This window comes from Odontesthes bonariensis, chromosome 23 (genome assembly GCF_027942865.1).
Source record: "Odontesthes bonariensis isolate fOdoBon6 chromosome 23, fOdoBon6.hap1, whole genome shotgun sequence".
Taxonomy (NCBI): Eukaryota; Metazoa; Chordata; class Actinopteri; order Atheriniformes; family Atherinopsidae; genus Odontesthes; species Odontesthes bonariensis.
In genome coordinates this window covers 26,569,413-26,591,955 of record NC_134528.1, presented here as the reverse complement: position 1 = coordinate 26,591,955, position 22,543 = coordinate 26,569,413, and the positions used below count along the sequence as shown (strand labels likewise).

The 22,543-nt window shown below is 39.1% G+C and overlaps 1 protein-coding gene across 1 annotated transcript in view; it reads left to right on the top strand.

Moving 5' to 3' along the window:
• The window catches only part of ca10a (carbonic anhydrase Xa), a 491,723-nt gene that overhangs the window by 211,977 nt on the left and 257,203 nt on the right, over positions 1–22,543 (top strand). Inside the window, exon 3 of the mRNA XM_075457281.1 lies at positions 3,512–3,654. Coding sequence (XP_075313396.1) covers positions 3,512–3,654 — 143 coding nt within the window. The remainder of the gene's footprint in view (positions 1–3,511; positions 3,655–22,543) is intronic.

Here is a 22,543-nt window from a genome sequence, read left to right as displayed (position 1 = left end):
TTTTTATCGGATCTGGGCCCTTCATAGTATTTGCTTCCCATGTTTGGATGCGTTTTGCAGTTATCAATCAGTTTTCACCTGCCAAAAACTGATTGAAGGCCAAATACAATCCGGATTTCGCTTTGCAATATTTGCACCGTGCCTTGGACGGATCTTGCGGGACAGGTGCAATCCATACTTTTAGGACGTCCTCCTGCATTATACTGATATGAAAAAAAAAAAAAAAACTTTGTAACACTGTGAATGATACTTGTCATGTGGTTAATGAGTAATATGTTTCAGAATTTAAGTATTACTCAAATATTAAATGTTTTCATGTGAAAAATGTTGTTGGGCGGTTTTTTGCTCAAGTGGCCGGGTTTTGGAACGTGATTGGGCGGAAATCGCTCAACCTAATCTGGCAACACTGTGTGCCTCCCATTCTACTTTTGGAAACTCTGAGAACCATAAGTAAACTGGCAGTTTGGGAGCCAAGTGCTCTCTTAGGAAAGTATCTTACAATGAGATCTTTAAGATATGATGGAGCTCGGCGGTGCTTAATTTGTAAATCACAAGGTGGCGGAATAAAAAGTACATATGACAGCGCCGGGATGACGAGACGGGCACAGGTCCCGGAATGCATACAGAAAACGGTGCTGAAAACAACATACAAATACCCACTGACAATGCTGTGGGACTTACAAGCCTTAATTTCAAATAATATCCATGGCATAAATGTTATGACAATAATTTACAATTATTTTAGGCTATACTGCACAGCACAGGCTGGCGGGCAACCTGACCTGCTGCTGCTGCGGTACCGGCCTTCTGCCCTGGCTTGGCTAGCGGCTGCGGCGCTAGTCTTCTGCTGAAGCCGGTTTTGCTGGTCAGTATGACTGCTGCAACTGCCCTTTGTTTTCTTTTCTGACTCGTTTCGAAGCGTCATCCAACTCTTCCTTCTTTTTGAAAAAATTCAACTGTTTTTTTGACATGTTTGCATTGAAAAGGTAAATGTTTGTTCCTCTCTGCTGCTTGCTCCCTAGATGCCGCAAATTTCAAAAGTTTTTGTCTGCGAAGCGGGGCTTGATGACCAGCAGTTTTCAGTGCATCAACAACAGATCTCCGAGTCTTTCAAATGACGTCGTTTTATCTTAATAAACAACATTAAATTCATTTGGTGGTTTGGTGGCTGGTTTGTGCAGAATTTAACAATTTTTCGAAGAGATCCATTTAATCTGAATCAGGTGTGTTGAAGCAGGGAAGTATCTAAAACCTGCAGTACAGCGGCCCTTGAGTACTGGAGTTTGACATCCCTGATCAAGAGTAACTATATAGCAAGACAATTTCTCCCTGAAGCGCTCTGGTCCAAAGATAACGACTTCAGTTTTGTCTGAGTTAAGAAGCAGACAATTCTGAGTCATCCAGGTCTTTCTGTCTTTAAGGCATGCTTGTAGTCTGACCAACCCATTGGTTTCATCTGGTTTCATAGATTAGCACAGCTGAGTATCATCAGCATAGCAATGTAAATGTATGCCATGCTGTCTAATAATGTTACCTAATGAAAGCATCTATAAAGTAAAAAGAATCGGTCCAAGCACAGAACCCTGAGGAACTCCATGACTTACTCTGGTGTGTGAGGAGGATTCTTAATTTACAAGAACAAACTGATATCTTTCAGATAAATATGACGTAAACCAGCCTAATGTAGTTCCTTTAATCCCAATAACATGTTCAAGTCTCTTCAATAAGATACTGTGATCGACCGTATCAAATGCAGCACTGAGACCCAACAGAACATGCACAGACACAAGTCCACTATCAGAGGCTAAGAGGTGATGATTGGTAACTTTCACCAGTACTGTTTCTATGCTATGATGCAGTCTGAATTCTGACTGAAACTCTTCAAACTGATTATTTCTATGTAAATGATCACAAAGTTGAGATGCAACTATTTTTTCAAGAACTTTAGACATAAAAGGGAGATTGGATATAGGTCGATAATTATCCAACACTTCTGAATCAAGAATTTTTTTTTAAGTAAAGGTTTAATTACAGCAACCTTAAAGGGATAATCCGGAGTAAAATGCACTTTAGATCAATTTACGGGATGATTGGGAGTACATACGTTGAGTTGACATCAAAATCATGTCATTCGGATGTGTTTTGAGAATTTCGACTTGACCGTTTTTAGCCAAAAGTCGTTAGCCTGGAAGTGAGTGGGGCATATCATTTCGCCGCTACAAAACACTATTTTTATACCTCTTCTACAGCTCCAAACAACATAACACTTACGTGGTAGTGAGTAGAGGGTCCCTCAAGCCAAAAAGTGTCCCGAGGTCTTCATGTGGTTGGATAGAGAGTCCAGAATGAATTTAATCAAGCCAGTACCTTTCCGGAAATGTTGCTGCTGCAGCTGCCATCTTTAGCGGAAAGTCCGTAGGAGTTGATTGCCGAGTGTGGAGTAACACGCTCTGGAAATTCACAATTTCGTTGCCGTTTTTTTTACAAACATAGTCCAGTATTTCTTTCGAAAGTGAAATGAAGTTGTATGCAACAGCAAAGCCTAGCTTACTAACAGGTTGGAATTTTGAAATGTCACGTGACGTGATGTCTCGCGTGAGGTAGCCTCCTGTTGACGGAAGAGGCTTTGATTGAGCAGCAGAGAAGAGCAGGAAAGAGAAAACGTAGCAGGATGGCAGAGGATCTCTACGAAGAGGAATATTTTGGATTTGATTTTGAATTCGATCTCCTGCCATACAAATTCGAACCTGAATATACAGACGAGGAATTAAAAGAATTGGAAGAGGAGGAAAGAAGGAGAGCAACAGACACGTGACGTCACGTGACATTTCAAAATTCCAACCTGTTAGTAAGCTAGGCTTTGCTGTTGCATACAACTTCATTTCACTTTCGAAAGAAATACTGGACTATGTTTGTAAAAAAAAACGGCAACGAAATTGTGAATTTCCAGAGCGTGTTACTCCACACTCGGCAATCAACTCCTACGGACTTTCCGCTAAAGATGGCAGCTGCAGCTGTGATTCATACCAAGGAGCCAACCTCTTCTGACTGATTACCTCATTGTCACTACACTTGATATAACACCACAGTAAACTAAGAACAGGTTGACTTTGCTTCTTTATTCAAATCTTTTTTACGCTAGTCTTAGATTTTTCCCCTTTTTTTTCCCCAGTTATTGCCGTTATACATGTATGACCACTGGTTTATCCGTCTGTTATAGTAGTTACATTTTTAAAGGCCAAATTTTTCATTAAGTTTTTAATTAAACAGCAAATAACATGTACCATTGCTATAAGCCATCAAAGCCAAATGTCAATTAAACAGTGTTAATTACATTTCTGCCACTGTGAGACTACCAGGTGTGAATGTAAAAAGATTAGAAGAAACGATTACAGTAACCGCTGCAGCACACTCTGGTCAACACTGTGTGACCTCTGGGTGGAACAAGCTCCTATCTTGCTGGCGCAGATGCTCATTCTTCTAATCACCTGCTGTGTCCTTTGTGTTGCAGTGCCGTCATTCTGGGGTCTGGTGAACTCGGCCTGGAACTTGTGCTCGGTCGGGAAGAGGCAGTCGCCAATCAACATCGAGACCAGCCACATGATCTTTGACCCCTTCCTAACGCCCATAAAGCTGAACACAGGCGGACGCAAGGTAAACATGCACAAACACAAATGTGTACACACTATCTCTGTTGCCTGTCTGTGGTGATTCTACTTTTTGTGTGCTTTTTGCTCCCCCAAGATGGTTTACTACACTCATTTAGTACTATTGTGTTGGTTGCTGCTTCAGAGCTATTGTAGTTTGAGAGGGTGTGTGTCCCTGATCGATGCTCTTGACTGCTGTTTGTGTTGGCAGACAATGTGAGCTATTTGTCTGACAAACACTCTCCTGGAGATAAAATACAACACAATTCACCTATTTAAGGATGCACAATGCTTCTGTTCTGGTTAAAGAAAAGCTTGGACTTTGTCCTAAGGCCTTTGGAGTTGAAATCCTGCAGCCTAACAGTGGATTAGTGGAGCATATTGTTTATTATTTCCTCCTGTACAGTGGTGCACTAAGGACCAGAAAACTGTTCCATCATGTGCCATATGACAGCAGCTAATTGGGGAGCCTTCACAGATGGGCTGCCTTCAAAAGTGCACACTTGCATGCTGAGATTAATGTTATGAGTGGTTTATGTTTATTTTCCAGCAGTGAGTGCAGGGTTAGCCTTGGGCAAAAAGAGAGCATAAAGGACGCATTGCAGATAACCACCCGTGGTACACTGCTGCTGTAGCTTTCTTCATTTAACAGATCCCAAAAAAGACCTATGTAAAGTCTTTGGGCTTCTTCTTGATCTGGATTTATTCCTTCGGTCTTTTATGGGGGAGGTTAGACTTTTAGAATTCATTTGGAGATCCATCTGCTCCCAGAGAGAATAAAATCAGTCAGGAAACCTGTGATCAGAGTAGTCAGCTCATACAGCGTTTCACCTGCATGACGTCTTCTTGAATTGAAAATTAAATTGAACAATTCCTCCTTTTGTTCCTTCAAGGACTCCACGTTGAGAGCAGCAACCCTGCAGTGTGTTCAGAGAGAGGACATTGCTCACAATGGCACAGTTTTATTATCAGGATAAATCCTAGAGAATGACAAGGTAGCAGGCAGAGATCGAGACAGAACTGTTATACTTAAAGGGGAACTCCGGGGCATTTGAAGCGTGTTTCCATTGCTAGAGGTTGTCAAATAATGCTAGTATGACACAGAGAGGTGCGTATCTGCGCTCCCTGTGTGGAGATTGCTCTGTCCGCACAGCATGTCATGCGAGGCTAATACGTGGTGGCTAAGGGGCAAGCGCTAACCCTTCCACGTAAAACAACAACTTGCACACTGCAGAAACGTCACACCACTTTATAACCCATCCGACAATAAAGTCACAAGCCTTACCATCAAAACCATATGCATGGTTCTCACATTACTGGCATGGGGACGTTACAAAACAACTTTATAAACAGCATGTAACTCACCGGCTGGTTGTAGGCTCGCGCATGTGAAAGCCCAAAAGAGTCGATGGAGGATAATCCCATATACAAAACAATTATATTCTCTAGAAAAACTGCGTTCAAGTATTTAAAACATTACAACAATATTACTGGGCATGTATTGTTGTAATGTTTTAAATACTTGAACGCAGTTTTTCTAGAGAATATAATTGTTTTGTATATGGGATTATCCTCCATCGACTCTTCTGGGCTTTCACATGCGCGAGCCTACAACCAGCCGGTGAGTTACATGCTGTTTATAAAGTTGTTTTGTAACGTCCCCATGCCAGTAATGTGAGAACCATGCATATGGTTTTGATGGTAAGGCTTGTGACTTTATTGTCGGATGGGTTATAAAGTGGTGTGACGTTTCTGCAGTGTGCAAGTTGTTGTTTTACGTGGAAGGGTTAGCGCTTGCCCCTTAGCCACCACGTATTAGCCTCGCATGACATGCTGTGCGGACAGAGCAATCTCCACACAGGGAGCGCAGATACGCACCTCTCTGTGTCATACTAGCATTATTTGACAACCTCTAGCAATGGAAACACGCTTCAAATGCCCCGGAGTTCCCCTTTAAGATTATATCTCAGTGTCAGCATTCTAGAGATACGCCACCTTGAAACTACTCGTTGAAGGAAACAACAGTATTTGGTGATTTGTTGAAGCACAACCTATCCGTTTTCATTGTCGGTGAGCAACATCTTCGGATCCTGAGTGCGTTTAGTGTTCACTTCAAAGAACTATGACAGAAGTGGTGTGAAGTTTCTGCGTTTTGGTTTATAATTGTTTTTTGTGCTGCTCGGTTTTTTATTTTTGTCAAAAAGTACAAATGTTTCAAAGCTGAAGATTCTCAGTAACAGTAAGTAAGTAAAAGGCAGTGACCATAGAGTTTTGTAGGCATTAGCAGAAGCCATAGGACTTCTGTCTGTAACTTTACCTAAAGGCTAATGTGTAGATAGGTGTGGTTATGGGAGACTAACCTTTTATATGATATGAGAATGTTATGATACTAAAACAACTTGTTTAGGTTTAAGAGACAATTTCAGTAGGTGGATTGTTAGGGTTACAGCAGTTTTAGGCTTAGTGGCTATTTGGATTGTTTGTCCCTCTGAATACAGTCCATGAGAGCACCAATGTTTGTAACCTCTGGCATAAGAAACAACTTGGAACAGCGGAGTCTGTTTCATGATATAGCACTCTTTCATTATGGTTATCCTAACAAACACATGGTTAAAGGGGAACTGCGGTATTTTCAACATTAAGCCTCTTTTCAGAGTTGTCTGCAATGTTTTAGAACCCCCCTCACCGCTGTTTTGATGTTTACTGCTGTCTCCGGTATTTGCTTAATTTTGATTCTTCTCAACCTGCTTCAGAATGGCAAGTCATGCACATGTCTAGAAAGGTCCGTAAAAGCACAATAAACGTCCGTTTTCAAAATAATCAACTCACCGGAGTGGTTACTGGTGTGCACTGGTAATCCATATCAAATTTCGTGGCGAAAAGTTGCTTCTGTCGTGTTTTATTTGACATTTTGTACTGAATGTTCGTTGATATTACTCCGCCACCGCTAAGACAATAGTGCGAGCATGAACGAGCTGCCAAATAAAACACGACAGAAGCAACTTTTCGCAACGAAATTTGATATGGATTACCAGTGCACACCAGTAACCACTCCGGTGAGTTGATTATTTTGAAAACGGACGTTTGTTGTGCTTTTACGGACCTTTCTAGACATGCGCATGACTTGCCATTCTGAAGCAGGTTGAGAAGAATCAAAATTAGGCAAATACCGGAGACAGCAGTAAACATCAAAAAAGCGGTGAGGGGGGTTCTAAAACATTGCAGACGACTCAGAAAAGAGGCTTAATGTTGAAAATACCGCAGTTCCCCTTTAAGCCTATGTTTACAAGAAATTGTTCTTTTGGCTCGTTTTTCTGCTCGACCTCCCCCCTCACTACTCTGTGTTAACTTACTGCTTTGCCATTGTTAAATATACGTTGGCTACTAGAAGAAGTGTTGCTTTCGTCAACGAACCATTATCACGTAACGAAAACAGGACGAGACGAAATATAAATGGTGGTCTCGTGACGATAACTATAATTGAATATAAAATGCAATATTGTTGACGAATAAAAACGAGACTAAATGTGGTCCAAAGTAACAAAATAAGTTATTTCATCTCGTCTCGTTTTAGTCAACGAAAATGAAGAGACATTTTAGCAGAGTTTTTATTTTGTGAACCACATTTAGTCTAGTTTTTATTCTTCAACAATATTGCATTATATATTTAATTATAGTTATCGTCACAAGACCACCATTTACATTTCGTATTGTCTTGTTTTCGCCACGTGATTAAAGGTTCGTTGACGACGATATTTTGTCACAAGCTGTCACATTGGGTCTTCACAATTTTCACGAGTATGTAAAGTCTAAAAAACATTTAAATTACCTATCAGCTGATGCATTTGCTGGATGCCCCACTTAGAGTGGTATTTCTGCCCACCTGGACCAAACGGTACATATAAACACAACAGGGTTGATTAAATGTGAAGCAACATAGCAGTCTAATTTAATAAATAAAGTCACTGACTCTGCTAAATCCAGACTGTATATTATCCGGCAAATGATTGCAGGGAATTTTTTATCTGTGACACATTTGTCTTGTCCACAATTAATGATACACCATTTGCCATTACATCAACCATGCATAGGCAGCAGGAAAAAAAGCACAACCAGTGACATGTTGCTGTGAGTTATTACAGACTGTGTAAACAAATGGCCTGTTTGGGGTAAATTTTTACTGCAGGTCAGTCTCAAAGTGTTCATAATCAGTGAACATGTAACTGATATTCAGTTTGAGTGTATTTACAATTTGTCAATGTCAGTGAACGTCATTCCACCAATAAAAAGTATAAAGTAATAACGTGCCAGTCATATAGCATTTCTAATGAACACAGTTGTATGCAGTGTTAAATTAAATGTCTGCTATTTACTGGTCAATGTGACCAGAGTTGTTTCAATTCACTTTGAGAAAAAATTCAAATGACTGTTGGAGGTCGCTTGTAAAATATTACTGTGGCTCGTAATAAGCTACTTGCTTAAAATCGCTTATTAGGTCATTTTTTATGAAGGGACACTCAACTGATCCATAATTTCTCCACACATAATTTAAAACACTTATTTGTTGCTTTTGATGAGCTAAGTTCTACTTCCTCATTTATCTGTAAAAGAAGTTTTCAAAGTTGAAAAGCCATTTTGGACTCGCTCCTCTCCCCATTCATTCTCCCCTCTCCCCACTCTGTCTGCGGTGGCCTAAATGTAATCTGTTGTGTCTCCATCTCTCTGAGCACCTGAGCTGTCAGCCGCTGAACACGAATCCGGCTTCACCTTGTCAGTGCTGATTCATCTGCACTCTGTCTCTGGCTGTTTGGCAGCCAGTCAGCCTTGGCCAAACACGCAATGGAGACCGGTAAAGAGCTTCCGCTGTGGCTCAGTTCGCCACCTCGACATGGAGAGAGCTTAAGCCCACTTTCTGCAATGAAGGGAGGCAGAGGGAAAGATTAAGCCTCCCAAACCCCTTCCCCTTATCTTACAATACGCAACACATGGATGAACAGCGCTCAGAGAAGATGAACCCCTTTTTTAATAGATTTTTGTGCTGCTTTGTATTATGGCTAATGAACAGTTAAAGTAAATTTAATTGACCTCCAAAGAGAAATTTTAATTAACGACAGGGAGACATGCAAGGCTATGTGCGTCGGATTGCAGGAATCATAGTTATTAAAAAGGCATTATTAATTGAATATTTACTCTGCCATAGATGAGCTGCAATTACTTGAAGAGATTTTAATGAATTTAATCACTTTGGAGCCTGGGAGGTTGAAAGGGGGTAATTTTTTTTCAGTCCCCTCTCTCTCATGAAGTGTTTCTAGCACATTTATGAATAATGCTTATGAAACAAGACTAAAAGGACCTTGTCCTCTTTTCCTGCATTACCTTCCAACCTGAATGCACAGTGCATTTATAAGTGCAAAGAAATCAGGGCTATTCCTCCCATTAGGGGCTGTGGGCCTCTCTCCTGGTGTTGTTCTGGCATTGTTAGCAGTGTGATCAGTGCCAGTTGAAAGACAGGGTGAAGCGCCAACTGCTTTTCTACAAATGCTCTTATGATGGTTCTTGTTCTCCTGTTCCTGAAAAACATTTTCCTGCAGTCCTCATGAGTTAGATGAGGAAACTTCACAAGCAGGCAAGCCTGTGTGTAGGCTTTTGCGTGCTACTGGTATCCCTGAATGTGCCAAATTACAGGTGGAGGTTGAGTAGCAGGCTCTTGCACAGCAGCTGTACTTTCACACAGGAGGGAGTAACCACTTTCTCATGTTTTCCCAGCTGACCAACTTGTTATCCGTACAAAGAAGCAGGCAGTTGCTGGAACTCTTTCTTGTACATGGCTTTAATATCCTGAGTGTGATAGCAGGTGCTTGATAACACTACACTGTATGTACCTTTAAACGAGGCTGTCACCTGGCTAGCACTGGTTCCATCCATCCATTTTCTACACCCACTTAATCCAACTATAGGGTCACGGGGGGGGGGGGGGGGGGGTCTCTAAATTAATTTAGAGACGCCAATTAATTTTGGACAGTGGGACGAAGCCGGAGTACTCGGAGAGAACCCACACATACGCAGGGAACATGCAAACTCTACACAGTAAGGCCCCAGCTGGGAAATTGAACCTGGAACCCTCTTGCTGTGAGGTGATGGTGCTAACCACCACACCACCGGCCAGCACTGGTTATACAGCTGTTTTTTGTTTTTTTTTCCACAGCAGATAGTTGAAGGATCAACATGTGCTTCTATGGATATTCATGAGATTTGTTTTGCAATTTGTATGTTATGATATATATATATTTTCTGTTAAGTCTAAACTAAAAATAAATAAATCAAACTCTAGGTTGTTTCAGTTCCAATCAGATTTTCAAGAGTTGACCTGCAGCTTTGTCACTATGCAGGTGAACCTTTTTCTTCCTCTTGTTTAGCCTACTGATCTGCTTTATGACACACATGTGACATTGGGTGTTCTTTGCTTCACTCCCTTTGTCATGCTTTGTCAGGAATGCACTGTGATTCCTGACAAATTCCTGTCAGCTTTGTCCCTGCCATGCTAAATGGTCTTCCTGACAAAAGTGCAAACATTTTTCTGAAAGGTAAAAGAGATGGAAGATTTTTACAGGACACCCCATGGTTAGTGCTGACAGTTCAGAGATAAAATCCTTCAGTGTGAGGTGTTAAAGGAGGGCAATCTGTAAAAGTGGTGCAATGCTGTGACATGGAGAGAAGCGTAAACATGGAGACATCTGGGGTCATCAGTGATGACTGATCTGTAAGAGGGACAACCATAAAGCTGCCACAAAGCTGGGGAAACTGCTGGGGAAATCTCATTGATGATGGCTGCAAAGCACATTTATCATGATTTCTGCCATGCTTTGTTAGTTCAGAGTAGTTTAGGTAGCTTGCAAAGAACCAACAGCAAATTAGGAAGATAGTTCAATTGTAGCCTCTTTTTATGTCTCAATAGTTGTTTTACTTTCAGTGCTTTTTATCCAGCCCTCAAATTGGATGAAAAACCTCAAAATCTAGATATGTAAAATCCTCTTTCACTGTAAGAATGACCCCATGACCTGGAACGTTTTCTGCTTTACCTCAAACTGAAAACCTCTGATCACTGCCACAATACTCTGATCTGATGATTGTAGAACCATTCAATTTGCTCCTGACAAAGGAAAACAAACAAAACAAAAAAAAAAGAAAAAAAGACAGCAATTTGCTCCTGACAATATTGTAACAGTGATCGGAAGTTTTCAGTCCCAGATACAGCAGGGTGTGCATCCGTCTTCCTTCAGAGCATGGCTAATTTCCAGCAGGACACTGGGATTTTACATGTCCAGATTCTAAAGTTTTCAGCTACTGTCAACACATATGTGGATTTCCATTGACAAGGATACGCTGCAATGGTTGTATCAGTGCTATGGCCAGGGTCCCAAATACTGCAGTAGCTTTAGAAGCTCACTGAATGTCTATATGTCTCCCATGTCTCTTACTGATACTACCCTCCTTAAAAAAAATAGAACTGCAGTTATACATGTATATATACACATCGACATATATGTCAATATACTTAACATATATATGGATGCACTTTTCATCCTCTATTTTAGACATGACAGTTTGATCTGCAGTACTTCAGTACGTGGGTGTGACAGGCTCACATGAACATTCCTGTCATTTGCAAATGTTTGCTGCTGTACTAGGAACAGTCAGTGGCTGATAAGTCTGTAAATAAAAACTGATGTCAGCTACAAAAACTAGAGAATGCATTACAATAATGTAAATATTCAGATATGCAAAATATGGCTCAAATTAATGAGACGCAAGTTTGCTTTGGCTGAATCTTTGAATTTGATGTTGCAGTACAAAATGGGAGCCAGCCCCATGCTTTAAAACGTGGCATCATATAACTGACTGAGGCCTGCTCTCGCTTGATGGAATTTCCTCTGAGACACATGGGTCTGGAAGCTTAGGGATTCTTCACGTGTCTCCAGTTTCTCAGATAGCTGTATGTGGAGTGGTGCTGTTGGAGCCAGCATCCAGGGCACATCCATCTGAATCTCAATTATGAACTGCGCAACAGAGGTGCAGGAGGGAGAGGAGCAGGAAGGAGAGATACAGCAGGCCTGAGAAGCAGGATTTCTGTTTATTATTGTCAGAATTTAGAACCCAGTCTCATAACAAAATGTCGCAGTGTCACCTTTTTAGCTCAGAAAATGTAGTATTTGGATGGCTTTTGAGCATTCACTGTGTGAAACTGCTATGTTTTGTGCTGTGGGCCATCATAACTATTACATGTTCTGAAATGAGATAGTGCTGGAATTCATTCAGGCTTTACCTCTCACACACTGTCTTTATCATACTTGTATTATGGATACTTGACTTACTTAAAGGTACCAGTACATTAATAAAATAGGATATAAATGTATTAGTGTCATGAGTAAATGTACATACATATGATAAAGTAATATAATACAGTGACCAAATAGAGCATGTTTGCTTGCTTAAATGTTGCAAATTGAACCAGGCAAAAAGAAAAAAAAAGGTTCTACTGAACAAACATTCAGAATTCTTATTAATAGATCACCTATCTCTACAGAAGAAAGAAATGGGGATTAAATAACCATTCAAATAAGCTGTTTTACAGATGAGATTTCAGTTTTAAAGGACAAAGCTTATCTTTTAGTAACTCTCTTGTTCTTATATTATATAAAAAGACCAATAAGGTATTCCCTTCATCAGAGGTGTTTCTATCCTCTGGCTTCTTCTTAAGATTGAAATATTTTAAAATAGGTGGTGATAATTTTGTTTGTTTGATTTTTGTTGCTGTTTCATTGTTTTGTTTTTCTAAAGGAGGAGTCGTGTCTCCAAATAGTTGTTGCTGCAGTCATGAGAGAAAAGATTATAATTTGTTTTATAATTTGTGCCGTTAGAAATACACAAACTGAGACATATTGAGTATTGGAAAACAAATTGATAGTTCAGCGTCATGTTCTAGTAAGATAATTCACAGGGAAGTGGGTCAGACTGTGAAGTTTTTCTGTGGTTCTGCTGTCCCACAGCACTGTCACGCAGGCAGAGGGCGAAATGTAACGCTGCACAGCATAATACGCAGCGCTGCCTCCATCGCTGATATACAAATAGCTGTAATAGCGTTGTTGAAAGGAAAAAGAAAAAGGGCATCACAAGATGTTCCTCTTACCTGCCTTAAAGTTCAAACAAGTTAGACAGGTAAAGTAATGAAAGTTGGATTTTGTCTTTTGGGTAGCGCCTCCATCCTGCCCTCCTTTTCCTCCCATTGATGGACTCTTTCAGAGAAAGCTCCAAGGAAGAAGATATGTATTCTGTGCAAATGATCATAATTGTTTTCCCTCCTTCTTCTTAATGATAAACAATAGACTTGAAAATTATATATGTTCTGATGTGGAAATGTTGATGTGATTTAAGGACTTATTTGAAAAACTTAAAATTCTATATTATTGTTAAAGAAAATTCCCCCTTTACGACCCTAACTGAAGGCGGTAGACAGCATTCTTCATAATCTTGTTAGCTTCATGTTCGTCTTTTTCACACACTCATATTGAGAAAAGACAAAGACTTAGTGGTGTTAAATAGCCTTATTTTACTTAAGAGAGTTCCTCACGGAGTGAAATGCCCTGGGAATTTCTAAGTAGTAGCCATGAAAAGAGCTTGTTAAATTCACTAAATGAAAGGAGCTTCAATGTTTACTGTGTTATTTCCTGGACCATCCTTTAATGCCTTAATTGCGACCAAATGAGGCAAAGATTTCAACCTGATGCACTTTTTGTATCTTGCTTATTTGAGCAGCTGTAAATTTACTGCTACAAACTTAAATTGGAACTTAATGTAAGTGTGTAATTCTTGTTGAGGAGAGTTTTTTTTTTTTTCTCAGTCCGTACAGATTCACCCTATCATCTTTCCTTGATCTCATAAAGTTTTTTTTTTTTTTTCACTATTCAACAACATTCCGTGTCTAATTTAAGGTCATCCTATATCAGTTTTCTGCATTATTGACTAAATGAAACAGATTTGTCATGCCGTTGCATTTGTAATTCTTTTCTTTTAAATATAGATATATGAAAAAATCTAATTTGTAATTTCTGTCATGAGTATTGTGCATCTTAGGGTTTTAGGAGGTAAGTAAAACTTACTTGTTACATAGACTAACAAACTGTTTGAATAGATAAGTGGTTGCCTCTCAAATGGAAAATTAAGGTTTTAATCCCCAGTACCTCCACATGTTGAAGTGTCTTTGGGTAAGACACTGAATCTTACATTACCTTTGATATGCTGTGTTCTGAAGATATGCACAAGATGTCCTTTAACCTCAGTGTCCAAACACACCATCTGAACCAAAGTTAAATGGTGACAGCAAATTCTTAGAAATATGAGATTTAAGTTTGGCAATATCTTTGGACAGCTATTTTTTTCACACCCTGGTTTTCAATCAATTGCCGTTCACTTCCAGTGTCACTCTCTGCTATTTTAATCAGGATTAGGCATGACAAGTATTTTATTATTACTGAAAATCATAGAAACAACATCCCATCTGCCTCCATTTCCAACTCCAGTCTGACACTGCATCTATTCTAGTGGGGGAGGGTTTTCAATTATTTGCAGCTCTATAATCTTTCATTGCTTTGTATTTAGGACAAGTTTCTTCTCTCCATTTTATGTATTAACTTGGTGACAAGTCACACAAACGCATAACGGTAGCACTCTTTTTGAAATTTTTTTTAGCACTGTATACATTCCTCCTGCATGATGTTGAGCTGATGCCAAAAGTGAATAAATATGATTAATTCATGTCAAATTGATTAATCACTTAATTATTTGAGCCCTGCCTTTCAACTATTTTACAGTCTGACCTTTCTCAGGGTTTTTCTTTTTCCAAGATAAAATGCATCAACATTTCAGAAATTAAACAAAAGAGAAATGTCATCAGACTAATTCAATCATGTTCATGATATCAGATTTGGATTAAAACATGTACTTCCAATTGTGGTAAAGTGATTTCAGCATGTAACATAAACTATGTAATTAACTTGAAAGTAATGGAATGATTATTTCCTTTAACATCTTTAACAGCAAAAAGACCGCATTGTTTCCATAGTCACAAAGGATTCCCTCACGCCACTCTAACTGGGTCACTAGCTCCATGATTTTTTCCCCAATGCTACCTGTGTGAGATAAAGGGCGCTTATCTAACCAAATCAGGCTGCTATAATTGATGAAGTCAATCTGTTGTCCATTGGGACTCTGTGAGACTTTGTTGCTTATGAAGATAAATTATTTAACCTAACAAGGTTACTAGACTTCTCAGAACCTCAGAAGTCAGTAATTAGAGTGCAGACACTGACAAGCCTATCACACCAACAATTCCTCAGCAATGCAAGCATGTGTAAGCACAGTGGGTGCATCACGACTGTTATTTCAGAGGAGGGCTTGCGGGGCAGCTGGGACAGAGCTGACAACTTTCTGACAGATTGTCAGACAAAAGAGGAAAGGTGGACAGACATTGTTGTATTGCAGATATCAAATTACTCCATTCTACCAAGTAGTGGAAACAGTGAAATCATCAGCTGTCAGTTAAACCCTTCATTGTGGGAGAAAAAAAAAATCTTTATTGTAATGTCATACTTACTATAAAATAGTATAGTCCATTTTTGACTCTTTATTACATTGCATGTTGCATGTAATACCTCCCTGACATACACCAGCAACTGTTTCAACATTAAATACAGCTTGTAAGAACAGAACTGGACAGCAGTAAATTCAGAGGAGCAGCTGTGTGGTATATAAAAGATTTCCCAATGTAATGAAAAAAGCTGACTGCAAATAAGTATCCAAAAAAAAGCAATAACTTCAACCAAAAGCCCAACATGGCTGAAATACAATGCTAACAGTTTTGGGATGCAGATTTGCTCAGTGTGTTGACATTTGATAATTATCACTCCACATTTTCAAGCATTGTGTATGTCAGTGCTCTTATATTTAGTTTTTTTTTCCCCAGAAGTGGTTTGTTCAGACTCCAACATTGCAAACCTAAGCCGCTACCATGTTCTTTTTAACCCATTGACGCCGGATGTTGCTTAGCGCAACATTGCCCCTCGCGCCGGTTGTTGCGTAGCGCAACATTGTTCATTTATCATTATTTTCAAGACGCATGCAGCATGTAATGCACAATAATTGGTTCAAATACACATGAGGTGGGTGTTTTCGATTAGCCTGTTCTGCAATAGTGCGTTTGTAGCTAACTTGACAGCTCGGCTACAATGGCTGCGGTTAACGAGACATACTGTGACAGTGATGGAAGTGATGTGGAGTTGGCGCGGCCACACACCATCCAACTCGAAGTGGAGCCCCGTGTCAAAGCAGGAGATGAAATCTTTCACCGGTCTCTGCCTAACTTTTGGAATAATCAAACTACCAACTCGCCTGTATTCCTGGAGGCAGAGCAAGTGGCTGTATCAGACAAATGTAGCCCGAGTGATGGCACGAGATCGTTTCGACATGATGTAATTATTTATTCTTGCGCTGCATTCTGACGACTTCTCATTCTTATTTGAGTGGCGTTGCCCTTATGTCAAAAAAAAAGAGAGCCCGGTGCGAATTACTGCAGTATGACAACTATGATGTTTTAGAAGTCGTGTCACTGAAGTTTACAGTATAACTGCACAATGCAAGATATATTGCAGGTTTTTTTATCATTCATTATTATTGCTGATATTATGATTATGATTTAGTTATAGTATAGTAACAGTATAGTAATAGTAGTATAATAAATAAATAATAAATAGCAGCATTGGGTATTATCCTGAATCATAAAGCAAAACTACATGAACCATATGTCCAACATTGATAAAAAAAAAAGTAATACAATCCAGCCAGCGAAAATTTTTTTACTTTTTCTTAGGTGTTTTCAATTAATTGTTTTTAGTTCAAAAAACCCTCAGGCATTGGGGACCTTTTCTAAAGACTGGCTTAGGCATTGAGCAGCCTTTTTTGCAGGTGCTTTTGGCGCCAATGGGTTAATGGTTTTCTCCTGCAACCCTTCCAAGCAAACCATATTTCAATCCTTTTCTAATTTTACCGTCATGAATTTTGGTGTTTAACATGCTAACTGAGACCTGTGGAGTCTGAGATGTAGCTCTTGGGTTTTTATTGTTCCACTGAGCATGGCACAGTGATCTTGGGGCAAACTTGCTGGGGTTGTTGTCTTGAATATTTTACACTTCCGAATAAGCTTTCTCACTGTAGAATGATGGACTCCAAATAGTTTGAAATTGGCCTTATAACGTTTCTCAGATTAATGGCCGGCAATAATTGCTTCTCTAAAATCATTGCTGATGTTTTTCCTCCTTGACGTTGTGTTAACATAGCGAACTGCCAAAATTTCTTCTTTTATGGAGGTGCTCACTTGTTGATAATCAGTTAATCAAGTTAATTTGATCAGCAGCACCTGGGTGATACTTCTCTTGGTGCAATTATTTTTTTTTTTTACATACTGCTGCGGCATTTTGCATAGCTTTTGCTAAATTAATAATAATGATGTAAAATGTCAAGAGTTGTTGTTCATCTTAACCCATAGGGACCCACGGGGACACAGGTGTAACAAATGATTGAAACTAAAATAAATTTACCAAAAATGGGCAATGTAACACAGAGAACTTTACAGATCTCATGTGATCTGTGTGACCCATTTGGTTTGTTTCATATTTCCTATCATTTTTCTTGATTTCATGATGGGTTAAGTTGAGCTTACAAAATGTTTACATCATGTGAAGGATTTTTATTATGTCCTGAAACATTTTAATTCTTAGCATTGATTAAACCCAAGATGTGTTGAGATGGGAGAACAAATTCCATTCCTTCGTATCAAAGGAGGAGAAGCTGCAGAGAACGCAAAGTTCTTTGTTTAGATCAAAGCCAAGTTTGTGTGTTGCACTTAATACATGACCTAGCAGTCAAATGAACCAGAGCAGAACTCTGCTTCCTGATATTCCAATCCCTTCCTGCTGCTGCTCAGCAATGTCTCCTTCGATATCACTGGGACTCTCTCAGTCCTCTTCAATACTGCTTTCAGGCACTTTCTGAAGCCTAACAAGTGACGGTAGAATGCCATCTTCCTGTTTTCTGAGTTGACTGAGCAGCTGTGGCATCTTGGGATTCATATCATGCCGAAACATAACTCACAATCGGTGGTCTTCCTCAAGAAGCTGAAAGTCTTAACATGTTGTGATAGTTGCCACGGGGAGTGTTACTACCGGTAATACTCTTTTCACACGTGAGATAAGCATTTTTAATGGCTGAATCAATGTGTTAAAGCTTCAGCATTTATTCTTGTAGACATTGGTCATTTTTCATTACTATTAATACACTACATTCAGAAATGAGCCACCATGCACATGCATATTTTCTAGTGGAGCAAGACTGAACAGTAACTAAAAAGTCCTCTAGAGTTATCGGTTTCTCACATCATATAGCTAATTCATAATTGATTGCCTTATGGTAGTGGTGGTGCACGATATAGCACTGGTGAATGGAGGCAGGTAAAAACATAATTTAACAGCATAGTTATTAACAGCTCTAGAAAATGTGATTAAAACAAGAGTAATTGTTTATTGAGTTAAAGTTGACTCATAACCACAACCTGTTTTTCCATAAAAATTCATCTCAAGCTAAAAGAGCACTGCATTTTGTTAAATAAAACAGTGGTGGATAGAGGCATTCAAAAGTATTCATATATTGTCAGCAAGCAGAAGCTACAAGTGTAGTACAAACACTTTTACATTTTTTTCTCTTGGCTCTCTCTTTGGCTCTGTTAAAAAAAAAACCTTGGTGCTGCAGTTAAACTTCACTGTCCATTGTAACTGCAGCATTTCCCACTTTTGCCATTTTCAGTTATATGTGTATGTTGCTGAGTCCAAGGAGTCATATTGCCTTCACAAAATACCACAGGTACTAATTCACACATGACATAGACATGTTCAGTTTTTACCAGAATTTTGAAAGCGGTGCATGTCTGACAGAGGCTGAAGTATTGACAAAGCATGATATGCACATTATTTATATTTGATTTATTTTCAAAATGTCAAAGCTGTTTCAAATTGTCTAAAATATTTTAGAAATTCATCATCTGTGAAATCAAGTCATCTTTTAGTTTCTCTGCTCTCTATACCAAAAATCTGTTCAGGGAAGCCCAAATGTTTGCCACTGTGGAAGTAAGAGTTTCCCCTAAGATCAGACAACTCCTTTGAGTACAACAACCTCAAAAACTGCTTCCCTGCTGCTTTTCGAAAGTTTCTCAATGAATACCATTTCAGTTACTCGTGAACTCCACATGCTCATTAACTGCAAATTACCCAGAATATGACCTAGATGCAGAACATCCATTCAGCATCAAAGACTTTTCTAAGCTGTGTCCAGTCATATTGTGACACCTTTACAGGCGACTTGCATAACTGCTATTTGAATCTTCAAGTTTCTCACTACCTATCTCTCGTCCATTACATAGGCTGACAGCCAGCTCGAGGCCCCCGCTCGTATATTTGTCAGTGGATGCAGGATGGATGATGGTCCACCTGCTCCATCACTTCACTCAAGCCCTTACATACTCTTCTCTCTCATTTCCTTGTTCTATTATCCCAACTTCTCATCAGTCATTTCACTCAGGTCTCCAGAGCCTTCTGATGGTGGACTAATAATAATCCTGTTTAAATGGGCTTATTCTTTCAGTAGACAGAGATACATGATAGAGTCATTTTTCCCAATAGAACCTGTTTTTGTTTTAATTCTGCTTATTTGTAAGATATTGGGCATTGTATAACAGATATAAGCCTTACATCCTGATGCTCCAAACCAATCTGCTTCAACTATAATGGAGCCATTCTTTTTAATCGATCAATTCAGTAAGTCCCTTTCTATCTTTGTGAATCCTTCAGCTTAAATCTGCCAAAATGCAACTTGCTGACTGGAACCTGAAAACACTGAAACAGACCCAAGGAACAATGTGACAAATGGATGAGTAAGTGGCAGATAGATTTTCACCATCTAAAACAATTAGAATTTTATTGTGGTTGGTGTAAAGGTAGTATAGACACAATCTTAAACTGTGTCACTTTTGCATGAGATACTTGTTTACTTCATCATTATATTCACAACCAAATAACTTCCTGTTGCATCATGTCATTGAATGAACATTCACAGGTTTAAAAGTTTGGAGTCCGAGATGGTGAAAGTATTAATATGGTAGAAATGGTGCACTGTATCTATATATAGGGTTTTGCAGTCTTGCTGACCACTCAAATGGCCTCAGAAATCACATTCACCCATATAATTTTACAACTCACTCTTACAGATAGTATTGTGAGTGAATGAACCCTATTTTAGTCTCTGATTAACACACTGCAGGCAAGCTGAGGTTAACTGTGCTGCTTAAGAACACTGCAGCATGTTGCCCCAACCAAGCTGTGGATCAAACCTTCAATCTTCTGATTAGTGGATGGCATATCCCTATGGAAAACTAACCATACTATGTCATAAAGGCAGACTTTTAGTGAAGAATGTTTGCACAGCCAAACTACTGTAGTATGTTACCTAAATTATTTTTTTTTTTGTCATCATCTCAAAAAAGTCAGATACAATCCGATATTGTATCTGATATTTAGAGACTGCATCTGAAAAATGTCACATGCAAATGTCGTAAGCCGTGCAGAGTTCAGTTTCCAGTCTGGTTTTAGTTTGGATTAGCTACTCTTTTTTTCCTTTTAAATATATTGTAAGTTTTTTAAAATCTTTTTAACCAATACATTTCTGTCAAAAAGTCAGATTTGGTCTAATATGTTAATGTATTTTGATGTAAGCAGCAGATCAATATCACATTTACAGCCCCCCCCCCCCCCTTTTTTTTTTATAAGAATCTTGTTCAGAGCTGATTGCCAGTCTACCCTGATGTTAAAATATAAACACTTACTACAGTCCAAAGTAGACCTGAGATTGCCATGTGGTGCCAAGTGCCAGAGTCCAAGAACATTGCTGACACTGCTTTCTAAAAATCTTTGTTCACATGGCAAATTGGCAAAACATAGTCCTATTTCTTATTGAACAAAATTGTCCTCATGGCGGATGTACAAGAACCCCAAGATGAACATTTCTAAATGTTTCATAGTGGAAAATGACCTTAAACAAAGTCATCTACCTCCTACTCTGTCTCCTTATGAACTCATCCTTTCCAGCATAGTTGCATTTAGCTATACGGATGACATAATGATGCATTTGGCAATGTTATCAGAGCTGTAGGGATGCACTTAAGGGACTGACACTGCGTCAGAAGGGTATTAAATATGAACGGTGCTGTACTGCTAAAAATAATGACATACCCATTTATAATATAAAATATCTACGTGGGCTCAGCCCTGAGGGAAGATGTAGCTCAAACGGTACATGTGTCAATGCTGTATATTTTGTATCGAAATTTTCCTGGAGTCATTCTGTAAGTCTCATGGAATTTGTGTGGAAAATTTTATCTAACAGAGACTTTGTTTAAATGTATAAAGTGAAGTGAAGAAAAACAAAGGCTGTTTCTCCTAGCCAATATTACTCCTAGCCAATATTACTTTTCTTTTTACACTCTGCTTCGCTCACTTTTAATTCTCCAATGTTCAACTTTTCAGAATAATTACTTAATCTCAATACATTACATGTGTTTCTCTATCACTCATGATGCCTGTGCTGTCTTAGTTGATGGTTTTTTTCAAGCTTTCTATCAGTTCAAGTTTCCCATTTTAAAAGGTTATCACTGGCACAGATTGGAATAAACTGAAGCACCTCTCCAATTCCAATTGCGTGTGTCCATCTTTGTCAGCCTTTCCACACAAACAGAGAGGGATTCATAAATGCTTCATGCTTTTATCTCTGCCTGTGTTTTCACTGAAATGCTACGTGTTACGCCTGTCTAAATGCACATCCACTCAGGTGTTATCTGCCCTCTTTCCTCTTTATCCAACCCACCTAACTCTGCCTGCTCCCTCAAGGCACTCTCAGCTTTGTGAGAAACAAACTATGCAAAATTTGAATTGGAGACTTGCTTTTGCAATTGCGGTTTTGACAGCTGGTTCCTGCTTAACTAAGTTCTTTCTTTTTTGCAGATTGACCTTACTTTGCATGTCAACTCTAATATTTATTCGGATACAGGAGGAGGAAGATATTAAAGCTCCAGCTGTAGCTTTTGCAGAATGTTACAGTTTCTTTTTTCTGTCTTTTTTTTTTTGTCACTATTCAGCCTTTTAAGGCCTGGAGAGCACACTCAACTTGATAAAGATATGGATAACTGCTGTACTAATCAGTACTCTTTCCTTGTCTGTCTGCATCCCGCCTCCACCTGTACTCTCACTCCATCTTTGTTCATTCTAATGATGCCCAACCTGATCTTCTTCCCTCCCCTTTCATTTGAGCTCAGGCTATTATTGCAGACACTGAGTTAATGAACAGCAAATGGGAGAGGAGAGTGGTATTAATCATCTCTATCCTTGCCATGTGCTCTATTATTATTCAGATGCTTTCATTTTGGTCTAACCTCTCTTCGAAAACCTCATCTCCCGATGCCTAAAGTGCTCTAAGGTTCCCACTGGTCATATACAATTTCTAGAACATTTGAGAACCTTTAACATGAAAGTCAAGGAATATGATATCAGCTTGGGTAGTCTGACAAGGAATTCTTAAAGTTAGTTTCTCTAAAGAAATATGCAGGAATTAACAGTATTCCTGTTCTTGGTGGAGCAGAACTGCTCATCCCCAGCAAATCTTCCTGAGGTTTTCACATGAAAATAGAGCCATTATGTCAACCAAAAAAAACAAGTTGGCAGCATAAGAAAAGATAGTCACATTCT